Raw genomic sequence first — 19577 nt, 5'->3', positions numbered from 1 at the left:
TTAGAATTATTCATGGAGCTGGGATAGGAAAACTTACAGAAATTGAGCTATGGGCATGTTTGCCAGTTTTTTTCCCTGAGGAATTTTATTGTAGTTTTTTAAAAGCCAGTTAATTGGTGGCAGCCAAGGGATTGATCAGTGACTTTAGATGAAGCAATCTTATAGACTGTATACACTTATATAATAGTACAGTTTGCCTTTTTGGAAACATATTTTCCATAATGTTCCAGATAAAGTCTATATCAATATTTGAACAAAGAATTTTTTGTGAGAGAAAACAGTGTAAAAGTCAGAGGAAAAGAGGATTTCTTTTGGCTGTTGAAAATATTTTACCTCTTAGCTACAAGTTTCTAACTAAACCCAAAACATGCCTGAAATGTAAGATTTTCCTCCACTTGGAGTTCTGAGTGAGTAATTCTCTTGACACTTTTTTTGGTGGCTCAAGTGCTTAGGGTTATTAGCCCATATCATTCTTTGAAACTGTCTTCAAGATCTATACACAGGGTACAGTTGCCATTTTTTTTTTTCAAACCCAATTTTTGATACGATGATTTTCTAAATGTATCAAACTCCTCTTAGACAAGTACCACTTTTATGTAGTTGAGAGCCAGGAAGCCATTTTTATGACACTAGATCAGGGTATAGATGTTATTTCCACTAGGAGTCAAGGTCTACTGGGGCCAAGTTCAGAAGTCTGAACTTAGAACAAGCCAGTTAGCATTACATAGCGACCCTTTTTACTTTAGGAATCCATGCACTTTATTATAGGATAGTAGTTTGGCTCAGTGAGTAGTTTTTGGTGTCTTTAGGTTTGTTCCCTTCTGTCCCTCAGTTCCAGGGCGAGTAAAAAACAGAGGTACTGAGTGTGATTGGATAAGCACAGATACCCTTTGGCTACAGTCAGAGGCGAGCTCTGCCTGAAACCTCAGTTCGGCACTATATCCCTTTCCGTAAGGCTCCGTTCTTGCACACTCTTCAGTAACAGCCACTAGCAAGCAGCAGTTCCATCAGGGGAGCTGTCTTCCTGTCAGAGCATTCTGACTCCCAGAGTTACAAAGTACATTTTCCATTTCCTCAGTGGAAAACTTGATATCCTGACAAAACTCAGGTTCCAATTTTGTTTGCTATTCTTTTTTCAAAAAAGAATTTTTTCCAACATTTGCCAGCATGTAGGCACATAGTGATATTTTAAAATGATAATGATGCTAATTTAGGCAAAATGTAATCCCTCTCTTCGGAAATCAGCCTGTGTCATGAAGTCATTTTAGCCATTCAGTAAATATTTGAGTACTGTGTATAGAATATTATACTAGGCTTTGAGGCTAGGAAGTGAAAAAAGACAGAGTTTTATACCCTTTCTACTGGGAGACACCAACTTGCCAGCAAATTAATTAAAAGAATAAAATGTATCTTCATGTGAAAATAATTAACCATGTGAGCTTAGGCAAGCTGCTTACTATTTTCAGGCCTCAGTTTTCTGAGGGCAATGCATCCTAACTTTTAATATACGCAGGACTCATCTGGGTTCTGTTTCGGCAGGTCTGAGGTGGGGCTGAGATTCTGCATTCCTGACTAGCTCTTAGTCTGTGCCAAAAGTACTGGTACATCCACCATGTATAAAAATATATTTTTTAAAAGACAGCTTTATTGAGATATATAATTCACATTCCAAATAATTTACACATTTGAAATGACCCATTTAGTGGTTTTCAGAGTTGTGCAACTATTACCACAGTCTAACTGTATAACATTCTCATCACTTCCAAAAGAAAGCCCTTACCTTTTTTAGCGTTCACCATATTTCTCCTCTTGCCACAGAGCCTGGCAGCTGCTAGTCTTCTTGCTCTGTTTGTATACATGTGCCTGTTCTGGACATTTCATATAAATGGCATTATACACTGTATAGTCTTTTGTGTCTGGCCTCTTTCGGTTAACATAATGTTTTCTAGGTTCATCATGTAGCATGTATCAATACATCATTGCTTTTTATTGTCAAATAATAGTATTCTGTTATGTGGATATACCACACAATTGTGACTCTGTTTACATTTAGAGAGTTACTGGTAGAGAAAGACTCTCTTGTGCCATTTTGCTCTTTGTTTTCTCTATATGTTGTATTTTTTATGTTTCTCAATTCCTCCAATCTCCCCCTTTCTGTGTTTGATTCACTTTTTTAATGTATGTTTTGATTACCTCCTCAATTCCCTTTTCTGTATATTTTTTACATATTTTCTTAGTGGTTATGATGGAGATTACAATTAAAATTCTAAATTTATAACATTGCAGTTTGAATTGATACCAACTTTACTTCAAGAGTATACAAAAACTTTGCTCTTATACAGCTCACTTTTCCACCACCTTGATATAGTCATCACAGATTACATGTTTATACAGTGTGTGCCCATTAACATGGGTTTGTCTTTTATATTAGAAGAAATAGAGTGGTTAAAAACTCAAAAAAACAATAATCTACACAGTTCCCTTTACTGGAAATAAAGAAAGAAATACATAGATTCATTCATTCATTCATTCATTTTACTTTTAATAGACAGTATTCTTTATTGTAAATTCCAAATAGCAAATTGCTTTTCAGGAAATGCTTTCATTGATGTTTTTGCGGGGGGGGGGGGGGGGGTGTCTTGAAGTAAAGTTGGTGTATAATATTACATAAGTTTCAGCTGTGCATCATTATAATTTGACATCTGTATACAGTGCAAAATGGTCACTACCAAAGGTCTAGTTACCATCCATTACCATACAGTTGGCCCCTTCACCCCTTTTGCCCACTCCCAAACCCCCTTTCCTTCTGGTGATCACCAGTCTGCTCTCTGTATCTATGAGTTCCTTTTTGTTTGTTTGTTGTGTGTGTGTGTGTGTGTGTGTGTTTTAGGTTCCATATGAGTGAAATTATATGCTATTTGTCTTTCTCTGACTTGTTTCACAACGTAATACTCTCAGAGACCATCCATGTTGTTGCGGATGGCAAGATTTCATTCTTTTTTATGACTGAGTAGTATTCCTGTGTGTGTGTGTGGGTTTGTGTGTGTGTGGATCACATCATCTTTATCCACTTACCCATCAGTGGATGCTTTGGTTATTTCCATATCTTGGCTGTTGTAAACAATGATGCAGGGAACACATACGGGTGCAGATATCTTTTCAAATTAGTGTTTTTGTATTCTTTGGATAAATACCAGAAATGGAATAGTTGGGTCACGTGGTAATTCTATTCTTATTTTTTTGAGGAATCTTCATACATTTTTCTATAGTGGCTGCACCAATTTACACTCCCACTAATAGTGTATGAGGGTTCCCTTGTCTCCTGAATCCTTGTCAAGACTTGTTATTTCTTGTCTTTTTGAGAATAGCCATTCTTACAGGTGTGAGGTGATATCTCATTGAGGTTTTGATTTGCATTTCCCTAACAATTAGTGATGTTAATCTTTGCATGTACCTGTTGGCCGTCAGTGTGTCTTCTTTGAGAAAATGTCTGTTCAGATCCTCTGTTCATTTATTTATTTATTCTTTTGTTGTTGTTCTTATTGTTTTTATTGAAATTTTTATTTCTTCACATGGCTTTAAGCTTCCTTTCATTTTAGCTGGAAGGACTCAGCATTTCTTGTTCACATTTCTTCTAGTGATGAATTCTCTTAGCTTTTGTTTAAATGGGAATTTCTTAATTTTTCATTTTTGAAAGATAGTTTTGCTGGATATATGCCGAGACCAGCTCGGCGACTCGAGGTGAGTGATGGGTGCCGCAAGCTTGAAGAAGACACAGACACAGACTGAAGAGAAAAGTGGGACCGGGGGGCTCAAGACCTCTCGGCTCGGATCAAGAGCCCTGCTGACTCATCCCAGGTTGCTTTTATTGAGTTCGTGGGCTAACATTCTCAGGTTACACTCATAAACAATCAAGGGCCTCACATGACTGAGGCAATTATCTTTGTTTACTTCCTGGATCCGAGTTGAGCAGGTGTGGATTTGAGCAGGGGGTGGAGAGCAAAACAGCCCTGGGGGCAGGAGACCTCTCTCAGATATTAGGGGTCTGTGCCCCACCCGTGTTGGCCCCTCTGCGACTGTGCCTGTCTTAGGTTGTTCCTCCCTTGAGGAATCTTACCCGTCTCTGGCTAACCAGTCATCCTCCAGGGCAAACACGGTGATATAAGGAAGGTTCTATGCACCACCCCTGTTGGCCCCTCTGCGGCTGTGCCTGTCTTAGGTTGTTCCTCCTCTGAGGAATCTTATCCGTCTTTGGCTAACCAGCCATCCTTCAGGACCAAACAGGGTGATATTAGTCTCCACGCCCCGCACCCTCAGTTCCTCCACTGCTCAAGCAGGACATTCTGAATCCCATCGCTCGGCCCACATACTTCAACATTTTCAAGGTTTCAGAAAGGTTCCCGAATGTCTTCCCACAGATATAGAATTCTCTTTGATTTTTTTTTTCCCAACACTTTAAATATATGTCATTCTGTTGGTCCTCGCCTGCATGGTTTCTGATAAGAAATGGGATGCTAATCTAATTGAGAATCCCTTGTAGATGTTGAGTTGCTTTGCTCTTGCTGTTTTCAAGATTCTGTCTTTGACTTTCAGCAGTTTGGTTATAATGTCTCTCAGTGTAGATGTCTGTGAGTTTGTCCTATTTGGGTAACTTAATCACTTAGAGCTATGCTACATTGTATGATTTAGACAAATTTCATTGATAACATTGTTAATAATTTTAAGGTTCACAAATTTATAATTATATAGGAAAAAAGATAAGGGGCCAAAGCTCCCTTTTCTTCCACATTAGTTTGTATACTAAGACAGGGCTAATTGTTGTTGTACAAAAGATTACTTGCCTCATTCCTGTAGAAAAACCTGATTTGAACAAAAATTCTTACTCTCTTAAATGGTTATTGCGCTGCTAAGGCTGATACTGAAGAGCTGGGTCCCTGAAAGAGTGAATAAAGCCATGCTTCCCCCCCTCTTTTTAAAAAGTCAGATTATTTTTATATTCCTTATCCCTATAGACAACCACCTAATGTTAGTATTTATCCTTGTTTAAGATTTACATTTAAAGTAAAAAAGTCTTTAGTGGGAAAACATAAATTTCATCTTTCTCACAGAGAAAGGAGTTCTGTAGCCTGTATACAAGCTTTTGTTTTTAAATATTAGCAGCTTTTTCTAATGAAGAGCTTAGAAAATTACAAGCGGTTCTGATTTTTGTAACATTAAAGAGGAGCTTGCTAAACAAAGTAAACTTTTTGTTAGCTTTTGTAATTTAGAAAAATAGGAGTTAATTTGTCAACATTTAGATTTCATCTCCATAGCTTACTAGCTGTATGATGTTGGGTGAGGCACTTAATCCTTCAGTTTGTCTGTAAAATAGGGATAATACTGCTAGTGCTTGCCTCATTGGAGTTGCTAGTAGCTAAGTAGCTGTTAGTAGATAACATAGTATAGGTGTGTATCGTTGGCGCCTGGCAGGTAGTAAGCAACGGGGTGCCAACTGATTGTTTTTAGTATTAGCATCACCTTTGAAGAAAGACCTGACTTTTATCTTACTTGGTAATAAATGTGTTAGTGTGAAAAATTATATAGTTCTAAGATTAATTTGGGAAGAAAAGTCAAATAAATGGGTTCTTCAAAAAAAAAATCCATTGCCTTTGAACATGGCAGGTGTTTTTAATAACATCTGTAGTTGGGTTGAAGTAATGAACGCAAAGTTACCTGGCTCATCTTTGCATGCATAATTATATAAAATGGGAGGTCTTCTACAGACGAGCACTATTGATCTGTGTTTTAAGGAATACTTTTTATTTATAAGCCTGTTTTGAAACTAAAATTCATCACATTTACCTGGTACTAAACTTTCAGGAAATGCTTGCTACACAGTTTGGTCTCTCTGGAGTTGTATGATATAATTTTTTATTCTGAACATTTTTAAACTTTATGATCTAATGTTGTAAGCTTTTGGTTATATTTGCAGTGTTATATGCCTGCCTAGCACAGGAATGCACCGAGCATGTTCCTGCCCCTGTGGGCTTTGTACTTGTGCTCCCTTTGCCTAGAACCTTTCCTTCTTGATTGTGGCCCAGCCTTGGGGCCCTCTCACCAATCAGGGCTCTCCAAAAGCTCTCTGCTGTTTTTTTTTTTAATTAATTAATTTATTTATTGGTTGCTTTGGGTCTTCATTGCTGCTTGCGGGCTTTCTCTAGTTGCAGAGAGTGGGGGCTACTCTTGGTTGCAGTGTGTGGGCTTCTCATTGCAGTGGCTTCTCTTGTGGAGCAGGGGGTCTAGGTACATGAGCTTCAGTAGTTGTGGCGTGTGGGCTCAGTAGTTGTGGCTCACGGGCTCTAGAGCACAGGCTCAGTAGTTGGGGCGTATGGGCTTAGTTGCTCCGTGGCTTGTGGGATCTTCCCAGCCCAGGGCTTGAACCCATGTCCCGTGTATTGGCAGGCAGATTCTTAACCACTGTGCCACCAGGGAAGCCCATAAAGCTCTCTGCTTTTGAGAGATGTTCTCTCTCTACCTAAAATGTTACTCTCCAATCTTATCATGTTTTTTCCCCCACTATCAGGCATTATATTATACACGCTTGTTTATTTTTTCAAATCACTTTCTCCTTAGAATAAAAGCTGAGGGCAGGAACTTTGTTTTGTTGACTGCGGATTCCCAGTATGTGATATAGTACAGGACCTGGCACAGTATAAGCATTAATAAATACTTTTTAAGTGAGTAAATCAGTGTTGATCAAATCAAAAGTTTTAATATTATGTAGATGTGGAGAAAGAAGCCATGAACTCAATTTTTAATAATTGTTTTATGTGAGATTTTTTAAGGTATTTATGCTCATAACAAAATGAACCATTTAAAAAGATGAGATTTATTCCCCTTCCCCACCCCCCAAAAAAGAAAAAAGCAAGATTTAAATTCAGAGTACTTTGTACATAGTATGAATTTTGTATCAGGAGGCCTGATTCAGAATACCAGATCAGTTTATAAGAGCAGTGTGGCTGCACAATCATTTAACTGCACTGGATTCCTTTTCTTATCTTGTTTTCTTTCTAAGATCTAATCCAGTGCCCAGCACATGGTTTAGGTTGTCAGTAAATGTTGGTTGGGTGAGTGAATGAACCTGGATAGTGAGTAGAATCATGAATGAGGTTCTAGTTTCCCAGAGAACGTCCAAATGATCCTTGAACAAGAGCTTCGGGAATAAAATGGATCAAAGATGTTTGGAAAACACTCTTCTATTGATTTTCAAACCTGAGTGTGCATCAGAATTACCTGGAGGGCTTGTAAATGCAGTCTGTTAGGTTCAATCTCCACACCTCCCTGTTTGCAGTAGGGTAGTGAATTTCTTAACAAGCTCTGAGGTGTGAAAGATGATGCTGGCTCTGCTAAGACCACACTTCCACAACCCCTGCTGTATCTGTATTCCTGTTGAGGTGATTCACACTGGGGCATTGTAAATTTTGAGAAGCGCTCCAGGAGGGGAAGCTGTTTAACTCTTTTTTTTCCCAAAGTCCTGTATCATCTTCACCATCATTATTCTGAATTCTTTTTCTGGAAGGGTGCCTATCTCCTCTTCATTTAGGTGTTTTTCTGGGTTTTTATCCTGTCCCTTCATCTGGTACAAAGTCCTCTGCTTTTTCATTTTCTCTATCTTTCTGTGGCTGTGGTTTTCAGTTCCACAAGACAAAATACTGCTGATACTGTTTGATACTGCTGCTGTCTGCCCTCTTGTGGAGGAAGGTATCTAGGAGGCTCCTGTGTGCTTCCTGATGGGAGGGACTGATGGTAGGTAGGGCTGGGTGGGCAGAGCTCAGTAAGACTTTAATCTGCTTGTCTGCTAATGGGTGTGGCTGTGTTCCCACCTTGTTTGATGTTTGGCCTGAGGCTACTTAGCACTGGAGCTTACAGGCTCTTTGGTGGGGCTAATGGTGGACTCTGGGAGGGTTCACGCCAATGAGCACTTCCCAGAACCCCTGCTGCCAGTGCCCCTGTCTCCTCGGTGAGCCACAGCTGCCCCCCACCTCTGCAGGCAACACTCCAACACCAGCAGGCAGGTCTGGTTCAGTCTCCTATGGGGTCACTGCTCCTTCCCCCTGGGTCCTGGTGAGCACACTTTTTTGTGTGCCCTCCAAGAGTGGAGTCTCTGTTTCCCCCAGTCCTGTGGAGGTCCTGCAATCAAATCCTGCTGGCTTTCAATGTCTGATTCTCTCGGGATTCCTCCTCCCTTTGCTGGACTCCCAGGTTGGGAAGCCTAACATGGGGCTCAGAATCCTCACTTTAGTGGGTGGACTGCTGCAGTATAACTGTTCTCCAGTTTGTGAGACACCCACCCAGCATTTATGGGATTTGATTTTAACACAATTGCGCCCTTCCTACTGTCTCATTGCGGCTTCTCCTTTGTCTCTGGATGTGGGGTGTCTTTTTTGGTGAGTTCCAGTGTCTTTCTGTTAATGATTGTTCAGCATTTAGTTGTAATTCTGGTGCTCTTGCAAGAGGGAGTGAGCACATGTCCTCCTACTCCGCCATTTTAATCCTATCTCTGAAGCTGTTTAACTCTTAACACAGTTTCTAAAACTTACTTGTCCATAGTACTCCTCCCTTATGTGTATGTGTTTATATGTGTGTGTCAGTTTATCAGCGATCATCCATCTATAACATTACACACAGTGCCTGTTAACATCCTTGGAACTGTTGTTCTGTGGGCCGTACTTACAAACACAGCCAGGTCACATCTGCAGTATTTTCTGCGTATAAAATAATTATTGTTTTTCATGCTTCGGTAGGTGAGTTCTTAATTCTGTTAGGAGTGCAGCCCTCAGTATTTTTTTAAAGAACTTTTGTTGATATAATTGACATACAATAAACTTCAAATGTTTATAAAGTGTACAATTTGATATTTTTTTCTTATCAGTAATGTATATGTGGCAACCCCAGTCTCCCAATTCATCCCATCCCAACCCCCCCTCCCCACCCCATTTCCTGTGTTTTCTTCCGTGGGTGTCCATATGTTTGTTCTCTACATCTGTGTCTCTATTTCTGCCTTGCAAACAGGTTGATCCTTACCATTTTTCTGTATTCTGCATATATGCATTAATATACGATACTTGTTTTTCTCTTTCTCACTTACTTCACTCTGTATGACAGTCTCTAGGTTCATCCATGTCTCTACAAATGTGCCAGTTTCGTTCCTTTTTTACAGCCGAGCAATATTCCATTGCATATATGTGCCACATCTTCTTTATCCATTCATCTGTTGATGGACATTTAGGTTGCTTCCATGTCCTGGTTGTTGTAAATAGTGCTGCAGTGAACACTGGGGTGCATGTGTCTTTTTGAATTATAGTTTTCTCTGGGTATATGCCCAGCAGTGGGATTGCTCAGTCAGATGGTAATTCTATTTTTAGTTTTTTAAGGACCGTCCATACTGTTCTCCATAGTGGCTGTATCAATTTATATCCCCACCAACAGTGTAAGAGGGTTCCCTTTTCTCCACATCCTCTCCAGCATTTATTGTTCATAGATTTTCTGATGATGCCCATTCTGTCTGATGTGAGGTGATACCTCATTGTAGTTTTGATTTGCATTTCTCTAATAATTAGTGATGTTGAGCAGCTTTTCATGTGCCTCTTGGCCATCTGTATGTCTTCTTTGGAGAAATGCCTATTTAGGTCTTCTGCCCACTTTTTGATTGGGTTGTTTGTTTTTTTGATATTGAGCTGGATGAACTGTTCATATATTTTGGAGATTACTCCTTTGTCTGTTGATTCGTTTGCAAATATTTTCTCCCATTCTGGGGGTTGTCTTTTCGTCTTGCGTATAGTTTCCTTTGCTGTGCAAAAGCTTTTAAGTTTCATTAGGTCCCACTTGTTTATTTCCATCACTCTAAGAGGTGGGTCAAAAAAGATCCTGCTGTGATTTATGTCAAAGAATATTCTGCCTATGTTTTCCTCTGAGAGTTTTATAGTGTCTGGCCTTACATTTAGGTCTTTGATCCATTTTGAGTTTATTTTTGTGTATGCTGTTAGGAAGTGTTCTAGTTTCATTCTTTTACATGTAGCTGTCCAGTTTTCCCAGCACCACTTAATGAAGAGGCTGCCTTTTCTCCATTGTATATTCTTGCCTCCTTTGTCATAGATTAGTTGACTGTAGTTTATCTCTGGGCTTTCTCTCCTGTTCCATTGATCTGTATTTCTGTTTTTGTGCCAGTACCATATTGTCTTGATTACTGTAGCTTTGTAGTATAGTCTGAAGTCAGGGAATCTGATTCCTCCAGCTCCTTTTTTTCCCCTCAAGATTGCTTTGGCTGTTGGGGGTCTTTTGTGTCTCCATATAAATTTTAGGACTTTTTGCTCTAGTTCTGTGAAAAATGCCATTGGTAATTTGATAGGGATTGCATTGAAGCTGTAGGTAGTGTAGTCATTTTCACAATGTTGATTCTTCCAGTCCAAGAACTTGGTATGTCTCTCCATCTGTTTGTGTCAACTTTGATTTCTTTCATCATTGTCCTATAGTTTTCTGAGTACAGGTCTTTCACCTCCTTAGTTAGGTTTATTCCTAGGTATTTTATTCTTTTTGTTGCAATGCTGAGTGAGATTGTTTCCTTAATTTCTCTTTCCACTCTTTCGTTGTTTGTGTATAGGAATGCAAGAGATATCTGTGTGTTAATTTTGTATCCTGCAACTTTACTGAATTCATTGATTAGTTTAAGTCATTTTCTGGTGGTGTCTTTAGCATTTTCTATGTATAGTGTCATGTCATCTGCTGACAGTGACAGTTTTACTTCTTTTCTTCCAATTTGGATTCCTTTTATTTCTTTTTCTTCTCTGATTGCTGTGGCAAGGACTTCCAAAACTGTGTTGAGTAGTAGTGGTGAGAGTGGACATTCTTGTCTTGTTCCTGATCTTAGAGGGAATTCTTTCAGTTTTTCACCACTGAGAATGATGTTTGCTGTGGGTTTGTCATATATGGCCTTTATTATGTTAAGGTAGGTTCCCTCTATGCTCACTTTCTGGAGAGTTTTTATCATAAATGGGTGTTGAATTTTGTCAAAGGCTTTTACTACATCTCTTGAGATGATTGTATGGTTTTTATTCCTCAGTTTGTTAATATGGTGTATCACATTGATTGATTTGCATATATTTTAGAATGTTTGCATCCATGGGATAAACCCCACTTGATCATGGTGTATGATCCTTTTCAGCCTTCAGTATTGAACCCCATTGTAAAGTTGGATGAGGATATGATATTATATATGGTCTGCATGGAAACACTTATATACATGTTTGTTTCTTGCTAACATAAATTTAGAATTAATGTAGGAATGTAGAGCAAGAAGAATTTCATGAAAATTAAACTGAAAATGATGAAGTTATTTATTTCTCAGTACCTTTTATACCTTTTAGTTGTATTTCTCTTCTGTTATGGTTGGTTTAAATCTGCCAAACCCGTTTCTAGGACTTTAGGATACGGCAAAATTAGGAAATAATTTTAGAGAACTCATGAGTCGAGTTTTCTATAGATAAAGATTGTCTCAGCTAGTGTCTCCTTTTCCCAAGCTGTATTTTGAAGTTTATGCTAGTTTTAGTCTCATGGGTCTGTCTGCTTTGCATGTCAGATTTTGTTGACTTAGCTTCATTTTTAAGTATGATTGTATTTAGTCTGGTCTACTGTCTTAAAGTAATGGGTATGGTAGAAGATTTGGTTAATTTATAGAAGAGGGAGGATATTTATGGAAACAGTGATGGTTATAGACTCTTTAGATGTTGAGTTTAACACAGGGAGTCTTCAGACTTGAACTTACTGGAGTGCTTTATGTTCCCCAAGGCTGTGGATCTTTCCATTGATGAGTCTAGCTTGACAGGAGAGACAACACCTTGTTCTAAGGTGACAGCTCCTCAGCTTGCTGCAACTAATGGAGATCTTGCATCAAGAAGTAACATTGCCTTCATGGGAACACTGGTCAGATGTGGCAAAGCAAAGGTAAATTTTCTTTCTTATTTTAAAGATTTTGTTTTCAGCCATTTTCTCAGTTCGTTTTTGGCTAATTTTATGAGGATCTTTTAAAAATATATGACGAAGAAATGATAGAATTGAAGCTAATCCTTGGCAGCTATTTGTGAGACTAAGGAGAAGCCGTGTCCCTGAGGTATAATACATCCATAGTTCTGCCATTTACTGGGTAATAATGAATCCTGTAAAAGCATAGTCCTCAGTACCTGTTCTTTTGTTTTTTTTTTTCTTCCAGATAGAAACAGTGGCTTGTGGATATTTTCACCATTAGTTAAATAAAGTTTCAATTCAGTTGATGTGGTACTAGCTATGATGTTCTGACTACATATCACTCACCTACTGATTTCAAATATTTTATTTTTTATATTACACAGCTATAAAAGGCATCATTCAATAGCATTTGAAAGGGAAACTACTTTAAATGTCTCTGCTGCATATAAGAAAGGTTCAGATTTCAGAAATATGAATATTGACCAAAAATGGGCCTCAGAATTGAGTCGGTAATAAGTTTAATGAGATGTTTGTTTTCAAGGCTCTATAGTAACATCAAAAGTAAATTTGCTAAGGGAACCTTAGATACATGTGTCAGACACCTTGTCTTGAGTGGTTTTGGAGAAAGGGAATGAAAGAGTTTGGTTTTTGGTTGAGAGCGGTGATTCCATTGGAATGTAAATATATTTTCTTGTTTTTCCCTTTAGGGTATTGTCATTGGAACAGGAGAAAATTCTGAATTCGGAGAGGTTTTTAAAATGATGCAAGCAGAAGAAGTGAGTACTTGGTTTGTTAATGATGTTTCAGTTTCAAATCTGAAATATTCTGCATTGTAAGTAGACAAAAAGAGAATATTGGAGATTATTTTATTACTTTTGAAATAAATAATTTTGTTCAGAATACCACTGAGTTGTCTGTGCTTAAAAGCATATTTGGAAAGCCTGTAATTGGAAGGGCTTGAATTAACATTGTTAATATTCTGAAACATTCTGATGTTTATTCATTGTTCATAGGAGAAAAAGGTTTATAGCCAGTTATTAACAAGCCAGTTATTATTTTTAGAAATTAACTTTATCATATTAATTTTAAAGATTACTAAATAGTATATGTATACTTTAGAACATATCTTCTACCAAAACTCCTAGCTTTACATAATTCCAAGTATCTGGAGCAAAAAAGATTGCAAAGTGAAATAACTTGGAAGATATCCTTGTTTAAGGATATTGAAGATTAGTTCTCTCATTTAAAATACCTTCTTATATGTAAAAAAGAAGTTGCATTCTACACATATCATTTTCTCCTCAAATCATCTGGATTTCTCAGGTAGCCTGCCAAGACTCCCATATGTGATGCAGTGTGTAAAACCATCCCAAGCTTGGTGGTGAAGGGACCGCCAGAGATCAGGGAGCCAACAGGATAAAAAGACCTGGGTTACAGTCATGTTTGTGGATCCAGAAAGGATTAAGGGTAGATAAGCGAGGGGCAGCTGATGATAATGAAGTCCAGGGGAAGCTGCTAGATGAATTTTCCCTCGGAGGCATAGAGAACACCGACCTTTTCAAATAAATGGTTTTTTAAAAGTCTAGGCTTCACAGTTTTCTCAGTGCAGGAGCCAGTACTTACTGGGAGAGTTGTATATGTCATGGGTGTGTTAAGCACGAGCATGTGTGTGTCAAGCACTTAGAGTCCCTGGCACCTAGTAAAGTTCACTAAATTTAGGCAATTGTGGTGACACTCTTCTCCAATTTGTCAAGGCACCAAAAACCCCTCTGCAGAAGAGCATGGACCTCTTAGGAAAACAACTTTCCTTTTACTCCTTTGGTATAATAGGTAAGAGAAGAGTGAGTATGTATATCTCATATATTTATTTAGGTTTTCTTTTTTGAGTGGGAAGGGGGGAGTTAGATACATACATACAAAAATCCATCCATTCATTCATTAGGCTAGTGTTACTTTTTAAATTATAAAACTAATCCTCAGCTGTTGTCCTTTTCTACAAAGATAAAACAGAACTCTGTAATGCCTATAACAAAGAGCATTTCTATAAACATTTTAGTATTTGTCTTTCTAGTCTTCAATAAAATATGATAGTATTGTGTTATGACTACTTTTCTTTTTTTGTTTCATGTATCCCATCATAAACATCTTGTCATTAAATAGGTGCTCACCTAAAACACATTTAAAGATTGTATAGTATTCCATTGTGTGAATATAAGTGTGTATGTATACATATATAAAAATCCAGTACTCTTTTAGACATATGTATAGGTTTTTAAAGTTTTTAAAAATTATGTAAGTGAACTAACACAATATTGTAAAGCAACTGTACTCCAAAAAATATATATATATAATAACTATAAATGGAGTATAACCTTCAAAAATTGTGAATCACTTTATTGTATACCTGTAACTTATGTAATATTGTGCATCAACTATACTTCAATTAAGAAATAAATAAAATAAACAGTAAATATTTTTAAAAATGAAAGGATATTGCAAAATTGTAAAAAGAAAAAAAATTGTGTGATTCTTTAGTGCACGTGTCTTATTATAAACACCTCTCATTTCCTTAGGATACATTCCTGAAAGTGAAATTATTGGGTCAAAGAGAATCTATGTGATTTTAAAACTTTTGGCATGTTTTTAAAGACTTTTGTTTCACATTGCCAAATAATACTCTCCATCAACAAGGTAGAAGTGTTTCTCTTCCAGCACCCTTGCCAACTTTTTTTGTCATTAACAGGTGAAGAAAAGACTTCTCATTATTTTATTTCAAAATTCATTATTCAAGAAAGTGAACACTTTGTCATGTGGGTTAGTCCATTTTATTTTATTTTATTTTATTTATTTATTTTATTTTATTTATTTTATTTTATTTTATTTTAATTTAATTTAATTTTATTTTATGACCTGCCAGTCTATTTCTTTTGCCCCTTCTTCTCTTGTGGCTTAAATCTTAGATTGGTCACAGCTCTTTGTATAATTAGGATATTAATCCTTTTGTTGTTTTAGTTACAAGTATTTTTTTCTCCTGATTTTTAAATTGCTTTTGAGTGCTGTGTAATGAACTTGGTAAGGAGGGGAGAGAGGTGTGTGATGAAACAGTCTCATCCCTGAGATTCTATTTGCACTCTCCTGTCGGTAATCTTGCAGTTTGGTTTCTGTGTTCTATTCATAAAGGCTCTCCCAACTCCATGTGGGAAAATGTTTATATTTACTTAAACATCACTCTACTACTTTAGTTTTTACTTTTGACACTTAATTTTACTATTTTATTTAGAATTTATTTTAGTACAAGACTTAAGGTAGAGTTATTTTTTACTCAAAAGTTAATTATCCTAATACCATCAGTTCTGCAGTCCATTCTGTATTCACTGAGTTGAAACAATGTCTTTATCATAACATTAAACACTTACATCAGTTTTGGAGTCTTTTTTTCTTTCATGATGTTATTTTAATTTTTCTTGCTGGTTTTTAAAATCACAATGCAGTTTTAGGACAACACTTGTACTGAACAGTTTCAGTGAAATAATTCCGTAAATATTAATCCTCTGTTGAGCAATTTCTCATTATCGTAAACATAAAGTAGAAGCTGGGAAGGTTTTTCGTTCTTTTTGTTTAAATGATGTGTATGTTCTCATAGCTCCCTTCATTTGGTTATTGCTGTTTATTTTTTAGAATTTATAATGAATTTGGTAAATTGAAGGGCAGTTTAGCCAGTTAAATCTTTCCAGTTTATATTAACACTGTATCATGAATCCACCCCAAATTTAGTGATAAAAAGTTTTCAACTTTTTGATTACATGGTTTTAATACAGTGCATTAGACATAATTTTTCTTGTTAGGATAGTATATAGAATAGGAGAAGGATCGAAATCAAGGGTCAGCAGACTTTTTGGTAAAGGGCCAGGTGGTAAATATTTTAGCCTTTGGTTCATACATTCTCTGTTGAAAATACTCAGCTCTGCCATCAGCACAAAAACAACCATAGACAATTTACAAACAAATGGGTGTGGCTGTTTTCCAACCAACTACGTGCAAAAACACATGGGAGGGCCGTAGGTTGTAGTTTGCTTGACCCTGGTATAATTCATTGGACATAATTTCTTTTGTCAGGATAGTATTTGGGATGGGATCTAAGAGGATCACAACCTGGATCATTACTTTGTAGTTGCAGAAAGATGAAGAAAACTTTGTTTTAAATGTCCATATTAACCTAACATACAGTCTTGAAATTACTTTATTAAAACCCTGATACTATGTTTTTCCTCACAAAACTAGTGGTTACATCCCTTGCCCCCACCTTCTTTTCAAAGATAAAGACTAAAGAAGAGACTAAAGAATCAGTTGTTTGGCTTATGTTAATTGGTTTTTAACTTTTAAATTCATTAAGGTAGTAATTTTTAAATGTTAATTACAGTTTTTAGCTGTCTTACAATGGATACATCATTCTTTGAGCCGAATCCAAAGTACTCCTTGGTTTGCAGTACAAACTAACGTGCGATGTCTGGATATTGTTATGAGAAGTACAGTTCCAGGGTTTATTTTTGCAAACCTCATAGTTAATAGAAAACTCATATGTATATGTTGCCTCCTTTTTTTCCCCATTGTACGAAAATACTGGTAATGTCCTTTTGTATTGGGAACTCTCAGATATTCCTACTTTAAGGGATGGGTGGTAGCAGTGGCCACAAAAGATGAACAGTAGGTGTGTGCATGCATACACAGCTTTAACCTTAAGTTAATCTCCCTTGCTTAATGGATTTTTATAAAATCTTATAATCGTGATCTGATAAACTTTCCCTTTTATATTCAGGGACTTTTGCTGCCCTCAGCTTTCTGTTCTATCCCTTCTATGCCCAGGTGATTTTATATAAAAGGCAAAAATAGCTGTTTGATTTTGTTACAGGTATTATCATGCTGGTTGGCTGGTTACTAGGAAAAGATATCCTGGAAATGTTTACTATTAGTGTAAGGTAAGTTCTAATAGTTTGTTTATAATGTGAAGTCTCTTTTGCCTTTCATTTCTTTTTTTTTTTTTTTTTTAATTTATTTGTTTTATTGGCTGTGTTGGGTCTTTTTTGCTGTGCACGGGCTATCTTTTTAGTTGCGGTGCGTGGGGGCTACTCTTTGTTGTGGTGCTCGGGCTCCTCATTGCCGTGGCTTCTCTTGTTGTGGAGCATGGGCTCTAGGTGCGTGGGCTTCAGTAGTTGCAGCACATGGACTCAACAGCCATGGCTCACGGGCTCCAAAGCGCAGGCTCAATAGTTGCGGCGCACGGGCCCAGCTGCTCCGCGGCATGTGGGATCTTCCTGGAGCAGGGATCGAACCCGTGTCCCCCACATTGGCAGGCGGATTCTCAACCGCTGCGCCACCTAGGAAGCCCTGCCTCTCTTATTTCTTTGTTAGGCATAGCTTATGTTCCATTATGGAGGTATTATAAGAGCACATAAGAGTGTATTAACTGTACTTAAATAGTTCAGAATTCATATATTGAAAAGAGCTCTAGCAAAATGAATACCTACGTGTATGCAGCAGAGAAACCCCACACTAAACCCCATGCTACACGTCTGGTATTGTCAACCCAATATTGCATTTTTATACTTAAATAGACAATTAAGGATTGCCAAACTGAAAACTAGGAGCATAAGAAAGAAAGACCACAGTATAGAAAGTGAATAATCAATCTCAGAGGAGAACCAGATATGCAAGAATAGAAGAAAAATTAAAAATAAAGTGTTCATATTTTCAGAGATTTGTGAAGAAACTGCATTCAGAATAGATGGACAGATTGCTGTAGAAAACGATCACAGAACCAAAATATTTTTTTTAGAAATTAAGATTATTAAAATTCAGTAATAAAATTCAGTAATAAAAAATTAAAAATTCAGTATAAAGTCATAGTAGTCTCTTCCTCAAAATAGAGTAAAAAGTCCAAAACAGAAAATGAGATAAAAGTGACAGAATAATTCAGTAAATGCCATATTTAAGTAATAGGAATTTTAAAAAGAGGTAAGAAGAAATCATATAAGAAATGAAATGAGACTTGAATCTTTATAGATTGAAAGGATTCTTCAGATGCCACGCAGGACGAAAAAAACTCCCACCTAGATACATCATTGTGAAACTAAAGGAAACAGATCCGGTCATCTGTAAAGGAAGGGGGATTAGACCGGTATCGTACTTCTCATTAGCAAATGCAGTTTCCACAACAGGGTCTTTTAGGCTCTACTAAGATTTCAACTCACAAGACTTTCATAAGGTCATACCTGTGTCCTGAGCACCACAGGGCAACTTCCTCATCTGAGAGAGTTCCTACAGCAGTCCCTGCAGCAGCTCAGCTTAGGTCCAAGCAGATGAGATGACCATGTGAGGGCAGGAGCTGTCCTGGGTTAAAATGCCTCATATTCTGCAGGACCCAGTGTCTCTGGAGGCATGCACTTTCCAGGATGCTGGCAAGAAACACGTCCAGTTATTAGTCACCACACTCAGGAAACCTGAAGCTGTGGCTTCATATAATTATAATTCTCCCTGTCCATAGATAATTTATTGATCAGGAGATCCTTTTATCATAAGCAGTGTTGCCCAGCAACGTAGTTGCTATACTGTCATCACTAAGGGAACAGAGCTAGAGATTTAACCAAATACAGAAGGGAAAAAGGATTTTATTAAACCTTTATCCACAGCAATACTGGATTAAATTAGAAGACAGTGGGGCAGTACAATTAAAGTATGTGGGGGAAGTGATTTTAAATCTATAACTAGGTCTAGCCAAAGTATCAATTCAGGTAAAAGAAGTTAAAAAATATTTGTGATATAGTGAAGGAATATAGTTTTTCCTCGGAGGAGCAAAAATACAGCTTGAAACTCTTGGCTTAAATATGTGTAAAGAAGCCTTGGGTTAAATATGAAATGAATTTAAAATGGGGCATGAATTTTATTAACCATTGGTATATTATCTATTGGACTCATATGTTTTTGAGTATTGTTTTGGAGCAGTTCTATTTGTGAAGATTAACACATCATGACTTGTATTCATACCTCAAGGTCTTCCAAAGGACCAAACGTTTAAGAAATTTTTAATAGAATAAAACTCATTCTGTTTTGCAATAACTATATGGGTCTGTTGTATGCTTATAAATGCTAAAATACATGTGGGATCTTCAGTGACCTTATTTTCCCTGTGTCTTGGAACATCTTGCTGTTTTATTACCCTAGCAATTGTTTTAACAATTATTTCCAACCATAATTATTCTGTTATCCTTTAATTTTCTTATTATGTTGCCCAAAGTATTCATTACCATTTAAAAAGGTATAAAGGAAGACTGGAGACAGAATCTTAGTAGGTTTTTTGATTTTTTTGCATTCATTAAACAAAATTGAGAAATTCAGAATTTTAAAATTTTTTTTACCATAATGGCAAAGAAGAATTGACAGAAGAATTTTCGTAATTATTAGACAGATCAGAAGATGAATGCAAGGAGACAAGCACTGTAGGCTCTAATGACAAAGGTGAAATTGGATCACATAAGTAAAATCTCAATGCTGAATCCATGGATGATAATACTCTAGATTTC

General features: G+C 37.0%; 1 protein-coding gene across 3 annotated transcripts in view; it reads left to right on the top strand.

The window, feature by feature from the left end:
- Positions 1–19577, top strand: part of ATP2C1 (ATPase secretory pathway Ca2+ transporting 1) — a 124639-nt gene that overhangs the window by 73881 nt on the left and 31181 nt on the right. For all 3 annotated transcript variants that reach the window (XM_057737888.1, XM_057737890.1, XM_057737889.1), the window contains exons 8-11: positions 11824–11979; positions 12708–12776; positions 13755–13830; positions 16910–16976. In XM_057737888.1, the coding sequence (XP_057593871.1) occupies positions 11824–11979; positions 12708–12776; positions 13755–13830; positions 16910–16976 (368 nt within the window). The remainder of the gene's footprint in view (positions 1–11823; positions 11980–12707; positions 12777–13754; positions 13831–16909; positions 16977–19577) is intronic.

This window comes from Hippopotamus amphibius, chromosome 6 (genome assembly GCF_030028045.1).
Source record: "Hippopotamus amphibius kiboko isolate mHipAmp2 chromosome 6, mHipAmp2.hap2, whole genome shotgun sequence".
Taxonomy (NCBI): domain Eukaryota; kingdom Metazoa; phylum Chordata; class Mammalia; order Artiodactyla; family Hippopotamidae; genus Hippopotamus; species Hippopotamus amphibius.
The sequence above is the reverse complement of the archived record's forward strand: the minus strand, read 5'-3'. Positions and strand labels throughout refer to the sequence as shown.